Below are 18,611 nucleotides of genomic sequence, written 5' to 3' on the forward strand. Positions count from 1 at the left end.
GGGGGGGGCGGTGGGGCTGAGGCAGCGGGGGTGGGCAGGGCCGAGAAGGCCCCGCCGGAGGGTGCGGTGCGCAGCCCCCGATGCGGGAGAAGGGGCAGCCCTGGCCGTGGAGGTGCGGGGAGGAGAGTGGAGATCCCGCCAAGCGGAATGCCGTGGGGGAGCGCCGCTTAATGGCTACGTCACATCCGCTGCCGCGAGTGGCCTTACGGACCCCTTCGTTGCCGTAGCGACGGAAGGCTCCTCCGCCTCTTCCGGCTTCGCATGGCGCCGTCTCTTCCGGTGCGGGGAGTAATATGGTGAGTGGCCCCCGCCCGCGGGAGGGGGCGGGAGTGAAGTCGCAGGTGGGAGCGGGACGAGGCAGTGGCGGCGGCGGCCGTGGGGTTCGGGTTGCTGCCCCTTCCGAGCAGCCTGGGCCCCGTCCCTGCGATGGGGCTAAGCGGGGCAGAGCGCCCCGGGCCCGGTACCGGCCCGGCCTGGAGCGCTCCGCGCCGCCGTTCCCCGCCCCGCTTCTGGCGCGAGCTTCGCCGGGCCGGTGGTGACGTGGCTGCGCGCGGGAGTCCGCCCCTGGGCCCCTCCATCCCCTGGCCGGGGCCCCGCCGCCTTCAGCGCAGCCCCTGACCCTCAGCCATCCCCCGGCGGGGCAGGGGCCGGCAGTGCCCCCTCGCCGGAGCGGAGCCGCTTGCGGCGGAGTGGCCGTTAACGGCTGCGGCCCGGGAGGACCGGTCGGGACGGTGTTCCCTGGGCATTGCCTCTTCTCCGCTCCCCGCCGTGCGCGGTGTCCCCGGTGGCTCCCTCGGGGCGCGGCGTCCGGGGTGCTGTGGGAGGGTTGTGCGCTGAGCCCCGCAGCTGAGCTGCGGTTTGAGGCTCGGTCTCCAGGTCTTCATTTAACACCAAATCGCTCGGACAACTGGAATTCCTCCCAGGACAAACCGGCTGCGTTGCCATTGCTCCCGTGTGTCAGGGAAAGCACGGGGCTGTCACTGCTGGGACGTGTGGCTCACTTCTCGGGAAATAAAATTATTCTGGGAATGACCGCCCTGTGTGCTCCCTCAGCTGGGTGTCGGAACTGCCCCTTTTCGTTCGCATTGACACGTATCGGTGTCACTAACAGGTACTGTCACCTGTTATTGGTGGAGCAGGTACTCAAACGCGTAGAAATCTAGCACTGCGTGAGCGCCATCAGTGACAGAATCATCAAATTGTTGAGGCTGGAAAAGACCTTTAAGATCCTCAGGTGCAAATGTCGAAAGGTCTGGGGTAGCAGCCCTTCTGCTCAGCTCACAGGTGCCAGGAGCTCAGGACCTTACGAGCTTTAGTGCCGAAGTGCAGCTCTGCTGAATTCAAGCTCCCTTGCAGGGCTGAGCTGGGGCTCGCAGGGGTGTGCGCGGCATCCTCTGTACCCAGGGACCTGGGGCACAGACAGAGCTGTCAGGCAGTGGAGAGGGTGATAAGGTGCTGAAGTAATTTTTGTAAGCTGGCAGGCTGCTGCCTGTCGGAGAAGTTTTTCCAAGTGTTCTTTCATCCTGTATGTGTGTCCTGAGAACAAATCGACATGTAATAGTTTGCTGCTGAAGAAAAGAGTGAGTTGCTAGCTTTTTGCCTCAGGTCAGCAAAACTCGGGCTCTGTAGTACTGCTTTTTTTAATTGATGACAGCAAGACGTGTATGTATTTCTGTGGATAGTATGAAATACAGACGTGTTGGCAAATGGAGTGTGTTTTAGTAACCAGCCTGTTGGTAGGTCTGGTGCTGGCAGCTACAGATGCAGTAGCTTACAATCGGACCTTCCTTTCTCCAGCCCTAAAAGGCTGTGTGTGGCAGACCAGCAGTGAATACCTGTTACAAATCAGAGGGCTTCTCAGGGGGAAAGCAGACTTCTGTGTGGGGAGAGTAGAAAGGGAGACAGTTAGCCAAGAAGCTGGGGCCCTCTAAGGAAGGGGAACAAGTGGCATGAGTGATGAAATGTTCTGGTAGTGTGTTCCCAGTTACACTTTCAGGAGAAGCATGTGGCACCCCGTGCTTTCATCTCCCACCTGCACATGGTCCTTTACACTGCTCCTACAGTGCCCCCATCAGCTGCACAGCTTCAGATTAAGCCACAACTGAGATTGTTTGTATAACTCATCATGTTACTGACCTTATGTCCACCACATTACAGATGATACCAGCACTGTTTTTATTTCTCTGATGGGCTCTCATGTGTATATATGTGTATAAATATGTATATAAACAATATTTTCCTGTTTAATAGATTACTTGGCTTTGGGTGAGAGCTGTAGTTTGATAAAAATATTTGGGTTTTCATGACATCTATAGCAGTTCTATTTAAATAAATAATTTTAAGAGCCTCACTCTGATTTTTTTTTGGATGTTACCCTGAGAACTTGAGTTCTGGATTATATGTAAATGAAGCTCCGTTCTAAGTAATTAATAATTTTCCAGTATAATAACAACATAAAATGGTTATCAAAATATTGCAGAATTTAGTGTCCATGAGCTATCCTTAGGTAAGAAAAAATAATTCTGTTTTTTTTACATAATTATTTAAATAGTTAATAAATGAAGATATAATTTTTGTTACTCTAAGCTATGGCTCAAGTAAAATTATTAATTAAACTTTCAATTTTTTTTTAAGGGGACGATACACTTGTTTCGAAAATCACAGAGGTCACTAGTTGGAAAGTTAACACATGAATTTAGGCTGGTTGCAGCAGATAGGAGGGTAAGTGTTTCTTTTAAAAATTAATAATAAAAATGTTAGCTGTGGTAAGTTAAAATGCATTATTAACTTGATTATATTTGGAGAATATTTGTTTGAAATGTTCCAGATGTACTTAAAAAAACATAATTGAGCTGTGAAGTTGGATTCCTTCATGTGCATTGTCCCAGTCAAACAGTGTTCTCCAGAACTATACTTAATGCATTCAGTAGAACTGTAAATTAAATATACAGAAATGATTTGGGGGCTTAAGTTCCAGCACAAAGAAAGGAATCCAGTAATATGAAGTTGGGTAACTGTCTTCAAAAGTCAGATGGTGTGTGCTGTAATTAAATGCAAATGTTATACAGATATTTTAAGCATGGTGCACAAGCACTCTTTATAAATGAGTCTTGAGGCAATCTGTAAAATTAAAAATACAATATGGGCTTTTTGTTCTGACATGAGTTGTAAATTTCTGTGAGAGAGAAGAAGCCAGTTCTGCTTGCATGATGAAGTGCTGCATTGTTGTTGTTTAGAACCAGAGAGATACACTTTTGTCTTGTAAATTTTGGAAGATGTAAAATACATGTTTATTCTCATCAACAGTCCTGGAAGATCTTGCTTTTCGGTGCTATAAATTTAATATGTATTGGCTTCCTGCTAATGTGGTGCAGCTCTACAAACAGCATAGGTAGGTGGCTCTCCTTTACTGAAACTTCCACCAACTATGTGTTTCCAGGCCTGTCAAGTTCCAACATTGTAAAAGACCACAAAGTTCAGCATGTGAAGGGAGTTAGGTGGCTGCACAGCCAGGTTTGGGAAGTGCTTCCTTTTCTGCCACAGTCAGTTTGAAGCATTTTTTGTGTGCAAGTGTGAATGGGTGAAAGTCCTTTGAAGTCTGCAAGGTTTTCCAGATCTGCTGGTCATTTTCTTCCTTCAGTACCCTCTCCAGCTCTAAGATTGAAGAAGAGTAGACTTTTAAGCTAGTCCTCTATCCTGTTCCCTATATAAATGGTACCAATGGCATACAGAGACCCTCAGTTGCAGTTGAATGAAGATGTTTGTGGTGTGGCAAAAAGCTTGTCTGTTTTCAGGAATGGGACTTTTCAGTATTTTCTACTTTTCTGTAGGGACTCCAAGATGTTTATCATCATCTGTAAACATCTTGCATGTTTTTATTTTTGCCATACAGGTTTTCTTGTCATTTCAAGATGGGTCAGAACAGCAAAAAAAAAAAAAAAAAGTAAAGCAAAGTAAAGCACTGTAGAATGTACTTCTCACTGCAGTAATGCACTTAGGACATCTCTTGCTTTGTTTGTACTAGAAGATCTCCTGACTTCTCTGTATTTAAATACTTGGTCACAAGCTTAATGCCTTTTGTATCTGGGCATTACTAAATGCTTTATTAAGATCAGGATTGCCATTGGTGTGTTTAGGACATACTCATATACACCTACAAAAGACAGACTTGCTCTAGTTTATATAGACAGAAGGTGAAAAAGAGCTGTACAAGAGGGACTTAGAAGAATACAAGTGATTTATGCGTTCTAAAAATATATTAAGTTTTAAATATTTGCTTCTTACAGCTTTAACTGCTTACACATATTTGACAATCTTTGACCTTTTCAGGTGAGTTTTTTTCCCATTTAATCTTATTGTTCATTTGTGCCTATCTTTGTGTATTTGCATATTCTATACACAGAAAGTTTATTTACAAAAACATTATTAAGAGTCATCAGCACTGAAACTCTGCTTTAAATACTGCTTAAGTGAGGGTCAAGTTGTACATCACAACAAACAGACCATGAGGAACACCAGAGCTGTGCTGAGAATGATTGGTAACATCCCAGTCACCACGTTCTCTGTGTGGATATGTAGCAACATAAAACAGAATCTAGAATCAGATTATTGACTGGTGGTTCACTCAAAACTTTTCTCTAATGCCACAGTCATTGGTTCTGAAGTATTTTTCAGTGTGAGTATCAGGAAACAAGGAGTATGTAATCCTGTTTCTGTTTAAAAATACTTCAAGAGCTAAATCCCATGCACTCCTAACAATAAGGTCATTAGATATTTTTAGTATTTTTCCTGTTACCTAACAAAACTAGTTTAAATATGGAACTTCTGAACACTTTTGATAATATTGATAATACAGACATGAAATATATTTAATTCTTACCTGAGATGCAGATTGGTAGCAGTGGCTTTGAAATGAACTGCATAAAATGTATGTTAGAGTTGTTTTTTTAATCTCCATTATATTCCTTGCTAGCTCATTAGCTTATAAAAAGTGTGGATCAGCTATCTGCAGTCTGTTTTGCCCACTACATACTGTATCTTATCTGACTGATAGTAAAACATTTATAAATAACAGCAGAGAACATGCAGAAAGGAAAACGAATGATTAATGTAGGCACAAAAAACCCCTATATGTGACTGCATTAGAATTGTGATATGACTTAAATGAATCAGATTTCTTTTAGAATTTTCTATCTGTACAGGTTTGTCATCTTGACTTAACGTAACTTTTTCACTTTGGGAGACGTTTTGATGTTGTATTTCATATTTGTATAGAATATTGTTTATTAGTTTTAGGCGAGGAGGGAATACTGCTGGCACTGACAGGTTAATTAGTGATGGACTGGGAGGTTATTCAAAATCTCTTAATTGTTTTAGTTAGCTGTAAGAGAGAACAATGCTCAGTATTTTTGCTGTAAAATTAGTTTCTGGCTATTTTTCATCTTGCTGGTCTTTTAGAATAGTTTTATTGAGTATATGAAATTAGTATTTGTGTGTGAACAGTGCTATTTCCTCTGCTTTTGCTTTTACTCCACACAGCTGTGGATCAGGTTGTCAGGATGTCATTGTTCAGCAGATGTGGGAATGAGTTCTTGATCCATTCTGATTTAAATTGCTCCTTAGTTAAGAAAGGACTGCATAAAGGTGCAGATGGCACTGGATCTGGGTGAATGCCTATTAAAAGCAAAACCAAAACAAACCGTCCAAAGGGGTCAATAGAAACAAAATGGGCAAAGGAAATGACACACATTCTAGAAACAGTCAGGCTAGTTCTGTGGGGATAAAATAATCAGAATTTCAGGCATTCAATATGAGAGAAAAATTTGGAAAGAAAATAGCAAGAGAGGCCTGTGCCTGTCAATGAATGGTCAGCTAGATTAGAGCTTGTGTAGATGAAAGCAGCCAAAGAAAGTAAAACTATTTTGGCCATATTTGTAGATTATCGAGTTTGTAAAGACAGCAGTTATTTATCATAGTCACATTCTCCCCTTTTTTCAGTTTGATAACATGTCTAATAAGCTATTGGGTAATGATGAAGAAACCCAGCCCAGCCTATTCGTTTGGGTAAGTACTAATAATAAGATCTAGTGTTTGATAATGCAACACTTAATATATTTCTGACTATCATTGCCTGCATCCCCTGTCAGCCATGACTGACAATCTGCTTCTAAAAGAGCCTGCAAATAAGAAGACCCAAGACTGATGCTGTAAAGAACAGTTACAGAATAGTGGAGGAGAGAGAAGGGGAGGGACAGGACAAAGAATGAAGAAATGCTTAATTTTAAGCAGTTTGCAATAGGTGGAGTGTTGGCTTAAAAAATTTAAAATAATGCTGATTCCATGAAATTTCCAGTTTCTACCTTTCCATCTGGTCTTGAAAGAACGGGAAATAGTTTTGTCTGTCCTGCTGGTTCATGCACAGACCAGATGCATTTGATTAATTGTTTTGTCATGAATGAATTGGTTTGTCATGATTGAATGTTCAGTGTTTCTAAACTTCATTCTTAAATTTCAGGTTTGAAAGGTTTGAAGTTCTAGCTGTATTTGCATCTACAGTTCTGGCACAGCTTGGTGCTCTTTTTATACTGAAAGAAAGGTAGGGATACATCCACTTTTTTTTTCATGTACAAAGAGATGACAGATTGAGCAAAAGCACATGCAGCCTGCAAATGCTACCTGTAGAGATATTGTAGGAAAAACCTGAGATTTTAAAAAATATTGCAAAACCTTATATTGATTATGCTGCTACATGAAGGCTTTAGATTAAATTATAGGAATTGATAAATGTTATTAAGCAGCTTTCAAAGTAAGGACTCAGTGTTCTTAAGAATCATATTTTTAAAAAAAGTTAGGTATTTCATATAGTGCATTTCTCTATGCATCTTGATTAAGTTAATTAATAAATAAGACTTATGTTGGCTTTTTTTTCTTTTTACTTCATGAGATAAAGCAACTCCATAAAATATTAAGGATCTGAATGTTTAAACTATCAGCTTCATCAGTTCCTAAAAATTTGCACACGTGTTAGCTTGACATACCATTTGTGCTTGGAAGAGTTTGTATTTCAGGAGATTAGTCTAAAAAGTTATTCGTCTTTAAAAATGAAGAGGCTGTTGTTAACATCTGTAATTTGAGACTGGGGCAGCATACCTTCAATTTTTCCATTTAAGGGCTCCATTTTCTCTATTAAGAACTATGTTTACAACTTATAAACATACAGTATAAAATTGCTAAGTTGTACTGACGGTACACTGGGAATTAATTCTAATAATGATGCACTGTCAAAGCCCCCAAGTTTTCAAATATGTTTTAGGAAATTCCCAAAACTTATCACAGGTTTTACTGTTACAGCTGACGCTCATTTCTTATTTTACTATTGAGTAAAAAACGTCTGCATTGCCACCACAGTGTACAACATCTGCTTTATTTGGCCTTGCTTAGTGTGAGGCTGTAAGTCAGGGATTTCAGACTTAATGTGTTGTGGTTGCAGTAGAAGTGTTTTTTGGCATGTTCATTACAAGCTACCATTCACAGTAGCTTGCACCTGTGTGGCACAGTTTAGAAATAGTTGGAAAATCTAAATTGTATCCTGTTTCTTTTTTTAGTGCTAAATGCTTTCAGCACTTAAAAAAACTGCTAGGCTTGTTTAAACAATTCATTTTTTCTCAGCACTCTGTCAGTTTTTGTTTATGAATGGCAGCTAATTCTGCAGAACTGAAGAAATACTTATGCTCAGCTATCAAGGTTTTGATGTATGAATGTAACTCAAATTTTCCATTATTTTCATAGTGCAGAGCGGTTTCTGGAACAACCTGAAATACACACGTAAGAAATTATTTTGACATGTAAAAGCACAGTTTTTTTGTTTCTAATTGTCAGTCTAGCATGTGCTAATTATGCAAGACCAGATTGGGTTTTGGTACATGGCATATGTTTCAAACCAGAGGCAAGCTATATTGCAAACAGTTTTTTCCAGGTACAAATGAAATGTAATGCAGATGCTCTCTTAAATAATGATTTACCTGGGTATTGCTCTTTTTTCTAGTTGGATTACTCTCATTTTTTGTAGAGGCCTCTTAGGAGACCTGCTAGGTGAGGGGAAGGGTGGTGTGATCATTAGGGAACTGGAGATGTTGCAAAGTTGGTGAAGACTGTAGAGTATGGGGAAAGGAAAAGAAGGTATAATGGAGCAGAAGAGTGGAGCATGGGATTTATGGTGAAGTTTTAGTTCTCATAGGAAAGGATAGGGGCATAGGACATAATTCCACAGGGAAATTAAGCTTTCTAAACTTCCTAAACTAAACTACTGCAGAGAGTACTACTGCAATGTATTTATATCTTCAAAGGACAAATGTGTCTCTGGTAATATGCAATTAGTTACAAGCTGTTACTCAACATTGTTACAGCCCGACTGTGATAACATTTGCTTGTGAAGCACTGTGATCACATATAACCTTTAAAATGATAATACATTGCCAGTTACCAAGCATTGCACTACTTCATTGTACTCTCATTTACAGTCTCACTGAAAAATATCCAGCAAAGTATTTTGATATTGCTACTAGTAATTACATCTTGACTTTGTTTTGTGATGATGTGAAGTTAAGATGATTTTTTTCTCACCTCTCTAGGGGGAGACTGCTGGTTGGTACTTTCGTGGCTCTCTTTTTCAACTTATTTACAATGCTTTCCATTAGGAATAAGCCTTTTGCATATGTCTCTGAAGGTATGTAATTAATTAATCTATAATAATAATTGGGAAAAGACTTAAGTTTTCTTAGCTAATGGGTATATATTATTATTACTTCCATTAATATAACAATGCAGTTTAGAATTGCCATTCAAATTTTAACTCTAGGTTGCTCATGGGGCTCTCTGAGTAGTATGTAGTAATTAGTACAATAAGATGAATATACTTTTAATGATGAAGTACCCTTTATTTTCAGTCTTTTGGATTCAACCAAAGAAGGTCGTTTGACAGATCTCAGAACTTTGAATAATATTTGTGGATATATTAACAAATTTTAAATAAATTAATAATTCTTCTTAATGGCTCGTTTATCTTAGACTTTTTCACTGTGAAGTAGCCTTGCAATCATTCCCACTTAACTGCTGGGAGACCACTAAGCATTGTGAAAACTAGTGAATTATGAGAAATGGTCTTTTTTTCATGGTTTTCCGTGTATCTTGCCATAAATAATTCTTCAGTGAATATGGTTTTGCTTAAATTGTTTATACTTTAATTAATATATTATACCCCTTACATACAAGATAATTATGGTGGTTGTACTCTGCAATTATATTTATATTTAATCAGTTCAAATTGTTATGACAGATAGGAATTTTACTGCCTGGAAAAGCCAATCTTCCTTTGTTTTTCAAGTGACAGTGAGTCTGTTGAGATGCATGCGTTCATTCACGCTGCATTGGGTTTTTCCCCTAAAATAAAATCTTAAGTGTACTTCAAAATAGATTCTTTTACTTACAGTAACTTAATTACCTTCTTTCTTTTGCAGCTGCCAGCACAAGTTGGCTTCAGGAGCACGTTGCAGATCTTAGTAGGAGGTAAAGCTTTATAATGTTTTCAAAATATTTAGCTTTTGGAAGGAAGTATTGTGTTTTCATGTATAATAATTTGGATGGTATGGAGGCATAAACTGTTGTGTATTAGATTTTTTAAAACAGCTTTACCTACTGTAGGTCTGGCATATAAACTTTGGAGCAAACATTATCTCTCATATTTCCCAGATACATCAATCTAATAGAAATACATCTTTCCCTTTGAATGTGTTCAGTATCTCATGTGTAATTCTCCTTGCATGCAGCAAGGTAAACTCTCTGTGTCTTGTACCAACTTGGACTGCAGGTCTCAACAATCATCATCTGAGTGATGTGTTTTGTATTAATTTGTTTTTATTTACTCAGTGGGGTGAGCAAATGCCTAGCGCAGCTGAAGCTTAAATGTGTTTTATGTACCAGGTTACTCACTGAAACAGCTATGGAAACTTCTCTGTCCTGCAGTGAAGTGGAAAGTCCATGTGTTCCAGGAGCTTAAGAAATGTTGCTCATTCATCTTGTCTGTTAACTCTTGCTTATATTGGATATCTGAACGTGAGACAACGTTGTTTGCAAATAATTTTGTCAGGTGTCAGAAGCATTTCTTCTGAGCCGTCCATGTTCTTCCAAGTACTTAGGCTGCCAGTATCAAAATGTTAAACCATACTGTATAAAGTGTTAAGTCTGCTGCAAAGCCTGTCTGTTTCTGCATGCTGTGGTTTTTGTATAGTCAAGGATAGCAGGGAATGATGGTTTGTTAAACAGAAGATTTGATTTTATACAAGTGTAAGGTATGGTATCATCAGACCCAAATTCTATAAAACAACTTTGAGAGACTAACAATAGGGTTGCCTGAGTTGCAGTTTAAAAAAAAAACCAAAACAAAAAACCATGTGGGTAGCAATCACAGACACTAGCAGAGTTATTCTTTAATGATGTGATATCACAGTGTTACAGGGATAACTTGTAGGGCTGTCAGGTCGGGAGCCCAGATTTACAACTGGATTTTGAGAGAACCTGTAGATAATTATGCTAACAATTTAAAAATATATATATTAAATGTAGTTAGTACATCCACAGTTATTTTGGATGTGTTCTGTGGAGCACTGCTGATTACAAAATATCTGCAGCTTTATGTAATTACGTTGATTGAAATTCTTTCAAAAGCTGACCAGCACTTGATGTCTCAACATAGGCTGGTTCCAAGCAGAGCAACAGAACATTCCATGTTGTCTTTTCCTTAAGATTTTCCAGTATGTGACATGCCTTTACATTCAATGGGGGAACTATAGAGACCATTTTCTCTCTGTATAGGAGAGAACTATAAATAGATAATTTTTGCCAATGGTCCCTTGTGGGTTTCTTGGTCTCTTCTTATTCATCTAGCTGGACTCCTCCCTCTAGTCAGATTCCTTAATGAGTTAGCTTTGGTTTTAGAACACTTGGACACCAGGGTGGCAGATGGATTGAAGACTGATGGTGTGCAGATCCCCCAGGACTTACATATATGTAACAGCACTATGGGAACCTGTGAAGTACTTGTATTGATTGCAGCTGAGATGCCTGGCTGTGTTACCAGGAAATGGAAAGTAGCATAAGACACATTTTATAATAAGACATATTTTATATATGACATGTTTTATACACATATTTTGTATTTTATAACATGACATATTTTAACGTGTAGAAAAGCTGTATCAAGATTAATGGAGTATAGCATTTTGTAGATGGAAAGATAGACTTAAAGGGAATTGAAGATGTAAGAGGTAAATATTAGTTTCAGTATGAGACAGAAGGTGATGTGGATTTAAACTTTATTATTTTTTCCTGGCATCAGACTATTAAAAAACTTCGGGAAGAATTAGAAAGGTCTTTACAGTTGTCAGAGACATCAATCGCTGTGACTGCAAGGTGTATTTGCAGTGAAATGCTGAAATAGTGGGTGTAACTCTTTTGGGTTTTGAAGATGAGCAGCTAGCTGACAGCTACTTTTTCTGTTTTATTCCAGTATTTGTGGAATCATTCCAGGCCTGAGTAGCATTTTTCTACCACGGATGAACCCATTTGTCCTGATTGATATTGCTGGAGCTCTAGCTCTTTGCATTACATATATGCTCATTGAAATCAAGTATGTACAATTGTTGTTTAAAAAAAATAACTCTTCTTGTATCCAGTCTATGGGAAATTGCATTTTTTTACTTGAAAATTTTTTACTTACCAAAGCTGTGTTTTGTATGAATGGGATTGCAACTCCATAAATATATTAGTCTTTTTCAGAGACTTAATAGTACAGTATAGATTGTGTGTGTGTAATGTTCTGAAAGTGTATATAATGTAAAAGAAGGAAAAAGAATAAAATTAAATTCTTACACTTTTCAAAAATATAAATAACTTTTTCTTTAAAATTGCTTTTTCTCTCTAGCAATTATTTTGCTGTAGACACAGCCTCTGCTATAGCAATTGCTTTGATGACATTTGGTACCATGTATCCCATGAGTGTCTACAGTGGGAAAGTTCTACTCCAGGTAAGCCAGTGTCACAGAACAAGGGTTTTCATGGCTTCACTTTTGTTAAATGGCTTTGTTTTGTTTAAAAATGTAAAGTCTGTTTTAAGCACTTGAATAAGTACTCCAGGGGGAATTTGGGATGTGCTAGAATAATTTTAAGGGAAGTAGAAATAAGCATCATGAAGTTGTATGTATTCATTGCTCAGTGCCATTAATCTCTTGAGTAGGTAGATGAGACTTGAAGACTCTTACTTGAACAGGGGTAGTTAATCTTTATTATAACTTTTTTTTTTAATTCTTTTTCTAAGACAACCCCACCTCATGTGATTGGCCAGTTAGATAAACTTCTCAGAGAGGTAAGTCAGTGTGTAATACATAACACAGCTAACATTAAGTAAGCACTTAGGAGTATTAGGAGTTTTTGCAAGTAGTCAAAGAAGATCGTTACTTTTTCAATACTATTTTTTAAGCTGCACGTGGAAAATACAGGTCTTATTATTTACATGTGTAGTGCTGTTTAGTTATCTGGAACAAATCTGTTCCAACAGTACTGGTTGTTGTTTTTATTAACTAAATTCAAGTTACCATTGAAGTCATATGCACAACCATGAGAAGCTCTTATTCTGTGCTCCATAAGGGGCATTGCCTCTTGCTGATGATCCTGATTTGAGTGTGTCTGCCATGCACATTATCTTCTTGCCAGCTCAAACAACACACTGATGACAGTTTTCCTAAATTTAGCATATGGAGTTTGTCTTGCCCTTCCTTCTTCTTTTGGGCCACTGTTCTTCTTGGTCATTGCCTTATTGTTCTTGACATTACATGATGTATTTTATAGTTTGGCTTTAACACTCACTTTGGCAGAAAGAGTTACTTGAAATGTGAGTCCACTTTTTTTATGGGTTGGCTGTTTAGGGGTAGAAAAATAGATAAGCATTATCTAACCATCATTAACAGACATTGTCCATTTTGTCCATGGAGGGTTTTATTTCACTACTGAAAATGCTGTATTATTTGGCTATGTGTAAAAGTAGGTTTCTGAAAGGATTTAAAACATTATTTCTAAATTATTTTCATATTTCTGGATATTTGTGTAAAATTAGGTTTCAACTTTGGATGGTGTCTTGGAAGTTCGAAATGAGCATTTCTGGACATTAGGTTTTGGCACTTTGGTAAGATGCCTTTATTATCTTTTTAGCCTTTAAAAAAGAGTTGTCAATTACTAGTTTTAACTTTTTTATTTAAATAAGATATTTCTTCTGTAATCTTAAGTATAAAAAAATTAATGGAGTAAGTACTCAGTCCTTGTGATTTATTGAAAACTTCTCTTCCCCTGCCTTTTTTTTTTTTTCAAACCTTTGCTAATGGTTAATATTGTTTATGTATCTTGCAACTCTGCATTAAAGCCTGCATTTTGCAACAGTAGAATTTTGTTTGTATTCTGACAGTGAAGAAAACCCCAAATGACAGTAAAGATTTTTTTTTCACATGGCATGTTAGTATAAATTGTTTCAGAGAGAAGAAAAAGATAAGCTGTAAACCACGAGGTACCAAAGGCCTACGGTAGAATCATGTTTTCAGCTCTTTTGGAGGAGGGAGTGGAAAAAGAGAGACTACTAAAGTTGTGTTCTGGTGTTCTGTAAGCTTGGGAGAAAGGGAAGGGGTTTTTTGTGATACAGAATGATCACACAGAACTCAGTTATTCCTAAGTTGATGCAGGTGTGTTGGGACAGCCAGAAAATTCACTCTTAGAAAATTTTTCTTTACATCTGAATTTAGAATACTGGATCACAGCATTGTTGGTGTGATCACAGATCTTTACAAAACCTTTGTGTGTCTATTTACCTATGGGCATCTTCCACATTGTAGTAGAAACTTCCGGAGACCTGGATATGTTTTCAGCTGCACCATCTGATGTAAAATTGGCTTATATAGCACAAGATGTGAACAATGTTCTTTATTAAATATGGACTCAAAAAGCACGTGAGGGGTTCTGTTCCGTGTCCTGTTCTCTTGGGCAGCAGTAGTTCAAGGTAAAAGAGAGAGTGTTACTGAGAGGAGGGCAGGGGTAGCTCACAGTTATACGCACGACCAGGAGAAGCAGCTCTTAGTCTTGTGCTCCATAGGGGGCATTGCCTCTTGCTCATGATCCTGATTAGGGTGTGTCTGCCATGCACATTATCTTCTTGCCTGCTCCAACAGCACAGTGATGACAGTTTTCCTGAATTTGGCATACAGAGTTTGTCAGCACTTCAGTCTTCTTTTGGGCCACTGTTCTTCTTGGTCATTGCCTTTCCTGACATCACATGATGCATTTTATAGTTTGAATGATGATCTTGCTATGTTCAAAAAAGATCAAGGCATTAGGAAATTCTAAATGTATCCTCATCATGGAATTATATAAAAAGTTTCTCAATTTAGTCAGTAGTCCCCACTGCGAAAGGTCTTTGCATAATTCTCTTCAGGGTAACTTACCTCTTCTTGAATGTATATGGAGAATCTTTATTGAAGTTAACAGTTAACAGCCAACTTATTTTTATCACTTTCTAGGCTGGATCAGTACATGTCCGAATTCGGAGGGATGCAAACGAACAAATGGTACTTGCCCATGTCACTAACAGGTTATACACATTGGTCTCTACCTTGACTGTTCAGATTTTCAAAGATGACTGGATCAGACCTACCTTATCATCTGTGCCTATTGCAAACAATATTCTGAACCTTTCGGATCATCATATTATTCCAATGCCATCTTTGAAAGCTGCTGATAATTTGAACCCTGTTACATCCACTCCAGCTAAGCCCAGCAGCCCACCACCAGAATTTTCTTTTAATACACCAGGCAAAAATGTGAACCCAGTCATCCTTTTAAACACTCAGACGAGGCCCTATGGATTGGGCTTTAATCCTGGATCCACACCCTACAGCAGTGTCCTCAGTCAAGGAATTGGAATACCAGGAATGGGAGCAACACAAGGATTCAGAACTGGTTTTGCCAATGTCCCAGGCAGATACGGAACAAACACTCGTGGGCAACCCCGACCATAATAAACACCTTTATTTATTGTACCTAAGGGTATTGACTTAGTTCTTTTATTACCCAATTTTATATACATTTGGAATGTCAGATCATTCTAAATGGCTGGGGACAAGTGCATTGTTCATAATCATGAAATGGTTAAATGGCAGTTTTTTTCTTTGCTTCAGCAGCTTGTGTAATGCCACAAATGTTTTCCAGACTTACAATACTTCACAGGTAGTTTTTATAGAAAATCTGTTTCTATTAGATTTTTATTAACTTTTCTTTATTTTCCCAAGAATGTATTGAAATATAGCACAACTCCATCAGCAAGTAAAATTGTGACCAGGTATCTTTTTTTTCTTTTTTTTTTTTCCTAATGAGAATTCCTTACTGAATGCTAAATAGCTGAGAGAATAGGAAATTGCAGAAATACTAGTCCCAGTTTTCAGAGATGTTTTAATTGCTGTACTAAGCCATCTTTTGTCAAAGTCACAATTAGTCTCTTGTTGCAAAAATTCATCAATATTCATACTAGTGTCCATTGTGAAGACAATCTAGCATATCAGATTCTAATTAATTTTCTGAGACCGTATTTTTTACACTTCTATTGATGGATTTACAGAAATTCAGATGGTTCACCAACCACTTTCTAGATACAAGTATTCCATATTCATCTCTGATACGTCTTCATTTTTTATTTAATTGAAAAATTATTTATATACTGGGAAATAAACTATTTCAAACTTTTTACAGGAACCTCTTTTTTATGATAAGTCCTGTTTAAGATATAGAGCAGATGGCTGTATTGTTTCTGAAGCCAGTATTTCCTTCTAAACTATGGAAAGTATTCTCTGATTCCATTGTGACTTTGTATTTTTCTCCTTGTATTTTTTCTGTAGTTTCAGAGGGGAAAAAAAAATTATTTCTGGTTTATATCCAGAGCACAGGTCAGTTATCACTGATAGTTCTTAAAGTCACTGCTAGAGTGCTTAACCTTTGGGGCACACTTGGAGCAAGACTGCCTAACTTGTGTCTGCTTTTGCATTGTTTTTCTGTTGTACATCCAGAAGGCCATATTTCTTCAGGGCCTTTCTCAGAGCTCTTCCCTCTGATTTTTAGAACTACTTCAATTTTTTTTCTATTTTCCTGTGCAGTATTTCTCTTGGTTCCCTGCCAATGCCTCTTCTGCACTTTCTTCTGCATCTCTTGGCTGTTGAAGAATGGGTTGCCCATTCCTGTTGTTTCATGTGCAACTCAGGGTGCTATATATTGGCTTCCACCTTGTTAATGTGCATACTGAGTAAGTCTCTCCATTTGTCCAGGGTGGTTACATGGAGCTTGAGTATCTCAGGGACTCCAAAGTTATTATCTGAAGATACTGGGTTTGACAGAGAAATCTTTCTCTTGTAGAACTGAGTTGAGAAAAAAACAGCCATCGTTTGAATGTTCAGGATTTGTGGCTTCTTCACAGGGGCTGAGGATTTCCTTTTCATTGCTCTGGTTTTTTTGGTTGTTGTTTCTTCCCTCCACTACTTGTGTTTTTCACTCCAATGCATGGAGGAGGGGGTGTCACTCTTGTGGGGATGTTTTGGGCTGAGGGTAGTGTCCAGACTGCCACTAGTATGTATACAGTCTGTATAAGCTACAAGTAGGGGATCTAGTTCTGTACTTCATTTGCAGCAAGAGAACAGTTTCATTGCTGTGTTGGATAATGTAATGACCTAAAAAATTTCACTGAAAGATTATGATGAACTTGTTAACGACTGGCTGTGTTTCTGTGAGGTCACTATTAGCTCAGTAATCACCTTTGTTTCATGGCTTTCTTTATGTGTAGTCTGTTTTATATGCCATTGCTGCATGGAAATTCTCTGAAGTACAGAACACTTGAAGAGATTCTTTGTACCTTTTGGGTGCTGACCTTGACTGCACTCTACAGGATCTGCAACACCTTAGAGCCAGCAGAATGTTTACAATATCCTACTCTCCTGTGGCCTATTTGAGAATTGTTCCTTACTCCAGTTTCATAACCACTTTCCCTCTTTCTGACCTTTTCAATACATTGTATTATATTGATTGCATGCCTTCTTGTTTTTAGTAGAAAATTAAAGCTCCATTTTATTAAAAAATGAAGCTAATCTCTGATTTAAAATGAGAAGGGAGAATGGAAATCCCAGAGTTCTGAGTGCAATACAAACACAAACAAAATTATTTTGGGAGTGATTGTTTACAATATATATCATTTGTGCAGATGTCAAAGATTCTTTTAGATATTAGAACAGCTTTTTAGCTGTTTTATGTTACAACTATATTAAGAATATTTGTTAAATCAGGACAGAGATAAATGTCTCCTTTTATACAAGGAAAATAAAATCAACGTCATCATTAAATGACAAGGACAAAGTGGTAATTTCTGTACAAGATTTTAGAGATCTTTTTATAGATATGATCGTTTATGTGATGCTCTTGGGTATTAAGTCAGTCTTAATGAGCACATCTGTGAAACTTCAGAACTGTTTTGCTGGGTCTGTTACCAGTGTGGACTGGGGCCTTGTAATAATTCTACAGAAATGCATTTTTACTGCATTTTTTCTTTTCTAATTGTATTTTGCTGATAGGTGATCACAACCTAAATGTTTATTTGAAACGTAGTAAATAAGAATTCCTCATTTGTCTTTCATTCCTAGTGATAGGAATGCTGTCCCAGCTAGAGGGAAAAAGAGAACTGGTACTCATTATCATTTCTGTCCACCAGAGGATTTGGCATTGTTACTCCCTTAATTTGTTCCATCTCCGATTGCATAGGATCACTTCATTTGTAAGTGGAAGCATTAAGCTTTAGAGAATTTAAGGGGAAGATACCATTACTTCAGATTCTGTTGAAAAACTCCATTCTTGATATAAAAGAAGGTAGAATGCCTGCTGTGACACAAATGACTGATGTAATAGGAGGGGGGTTTTGCATCTTCACCTGTTGAGTAATAGCTCCTGAGTTCATTCTGTAATGCATTCTCTTTACCCAAGTAATAACCACATACATCTCTGGGAGGAGTGAAAAGCCAGTGACAGCTTCTTAGGGGTGGTGGATTTTGTTTTCTGGGGTTTTTTTTGTTTTTTTCACCCTTGACTGAGATGGGACATCCTTGAATAGGAGAGAATCTGTGCAGCAATTCTGCTGATTTATATAATTATTATATTAGTTGAAGTTCCACACTTGGTTTCTGTACCCTGCTGCCACCACCCAAGAGGGACAGAGACACTGTCCAGGGAAAGGTTCTTCAACATAAAGCCTGTCAATGAATTCTGAAGTGATTATTCTGAAATACATGCAGATACTTGGATACTTAGTGATACTCAATGTTGGAACTGAGAGTGGAAGAGATACCAGTCCCAGTCTTTCCACTTGTATTTTTTGTTGTTTGGGTATTTTGTCTGGCTTGTCTGGCTGGACTTTGTCCTACCTGCTTGCTCTCTTCTGCCTCAGTAGCAGTGAGAACCCGCCTTGTACCATTTACTGACTACTTCAGGTT

At 38.5% G+C, this 18,611-nt stretch overlaps 1 protein-coding gene across 1 annotated transcript; it reads left to right on the plus strand.

The window, feature by feature from the left end:
* Positions 1 to 174: 174 nt before the first annotated feature.
* On the plus strand, positions 175 to 15,131 carry SLC30A6 (solute carrier family 30 member 6). Its single transcript, XM_071739146.1, has 14 exons — positions 175 to 296; positions 2,635 to 2,721; positions 3,307 to 3,391; positions 4,287 to 4,329; positions 5,998 to 6,063; positions 6,515 to 6,595; positions 7,789 to 7,824; positions 8,631 to 8,725; positions 9,516 to 9,564; positions 11,564 to 11,683; positions 11,978 to 12,080; positions 12,371 to 12,418; positions 13,166 to 13,234; positions 14,613 to 15,131. The coding sequence occupies exons 1-14, from the start codon at positions 294 to 296 to the stop codon at positions 15,108 to 15,110; spliced, it is 1,383 nt and encodes a 460-aa protein (XP_071595247.1). The 5' UTR covers positions 175 to 293; the 3' UTR covers positions 15,111 to 15,131.
* The last annotated feature ends 3,480 nt before the right edge of the window (positions 15,132 to 18,611 follow it).

The sequence above is a fragment of the Heliangelus exortis genome, chromosome 3, assembly GCF_036169615.1.
Source record: "Heliangelus exortis chromosome 3, bHelExo1.hap1, whole genome shotgun sequence".
NCBI classification, from domain to species: domain Eukaryota; kingdom Metazoa; phylum Chordata; class Aves; order Apodiformes; family Trochilidae; genus Heliangelus; species Heliangelus exortis.

What these genes read in the sequence shown, in the direction of transcription:
- SLC30A6 (XM_071739146.1), top strand. An exon ending in CTTTTTATACTGAAAGAAAG is followed by an intron (nt 6,596 to 7,788) that starts GTAGGGATACAT and finishes TTATTTTCATAG; the next exon opens with TGCAGAGCGGTTTCTGGAAC. An exon ending in TTTTGCATATGTCTCTGAAG is followed by an intron (nt 8,726 to 9,515) that starts GTATGTAATTAA and finishes TTTCTTTTGCAG; the next exon opens with CTGCCAGCACAAGTTGGCTT.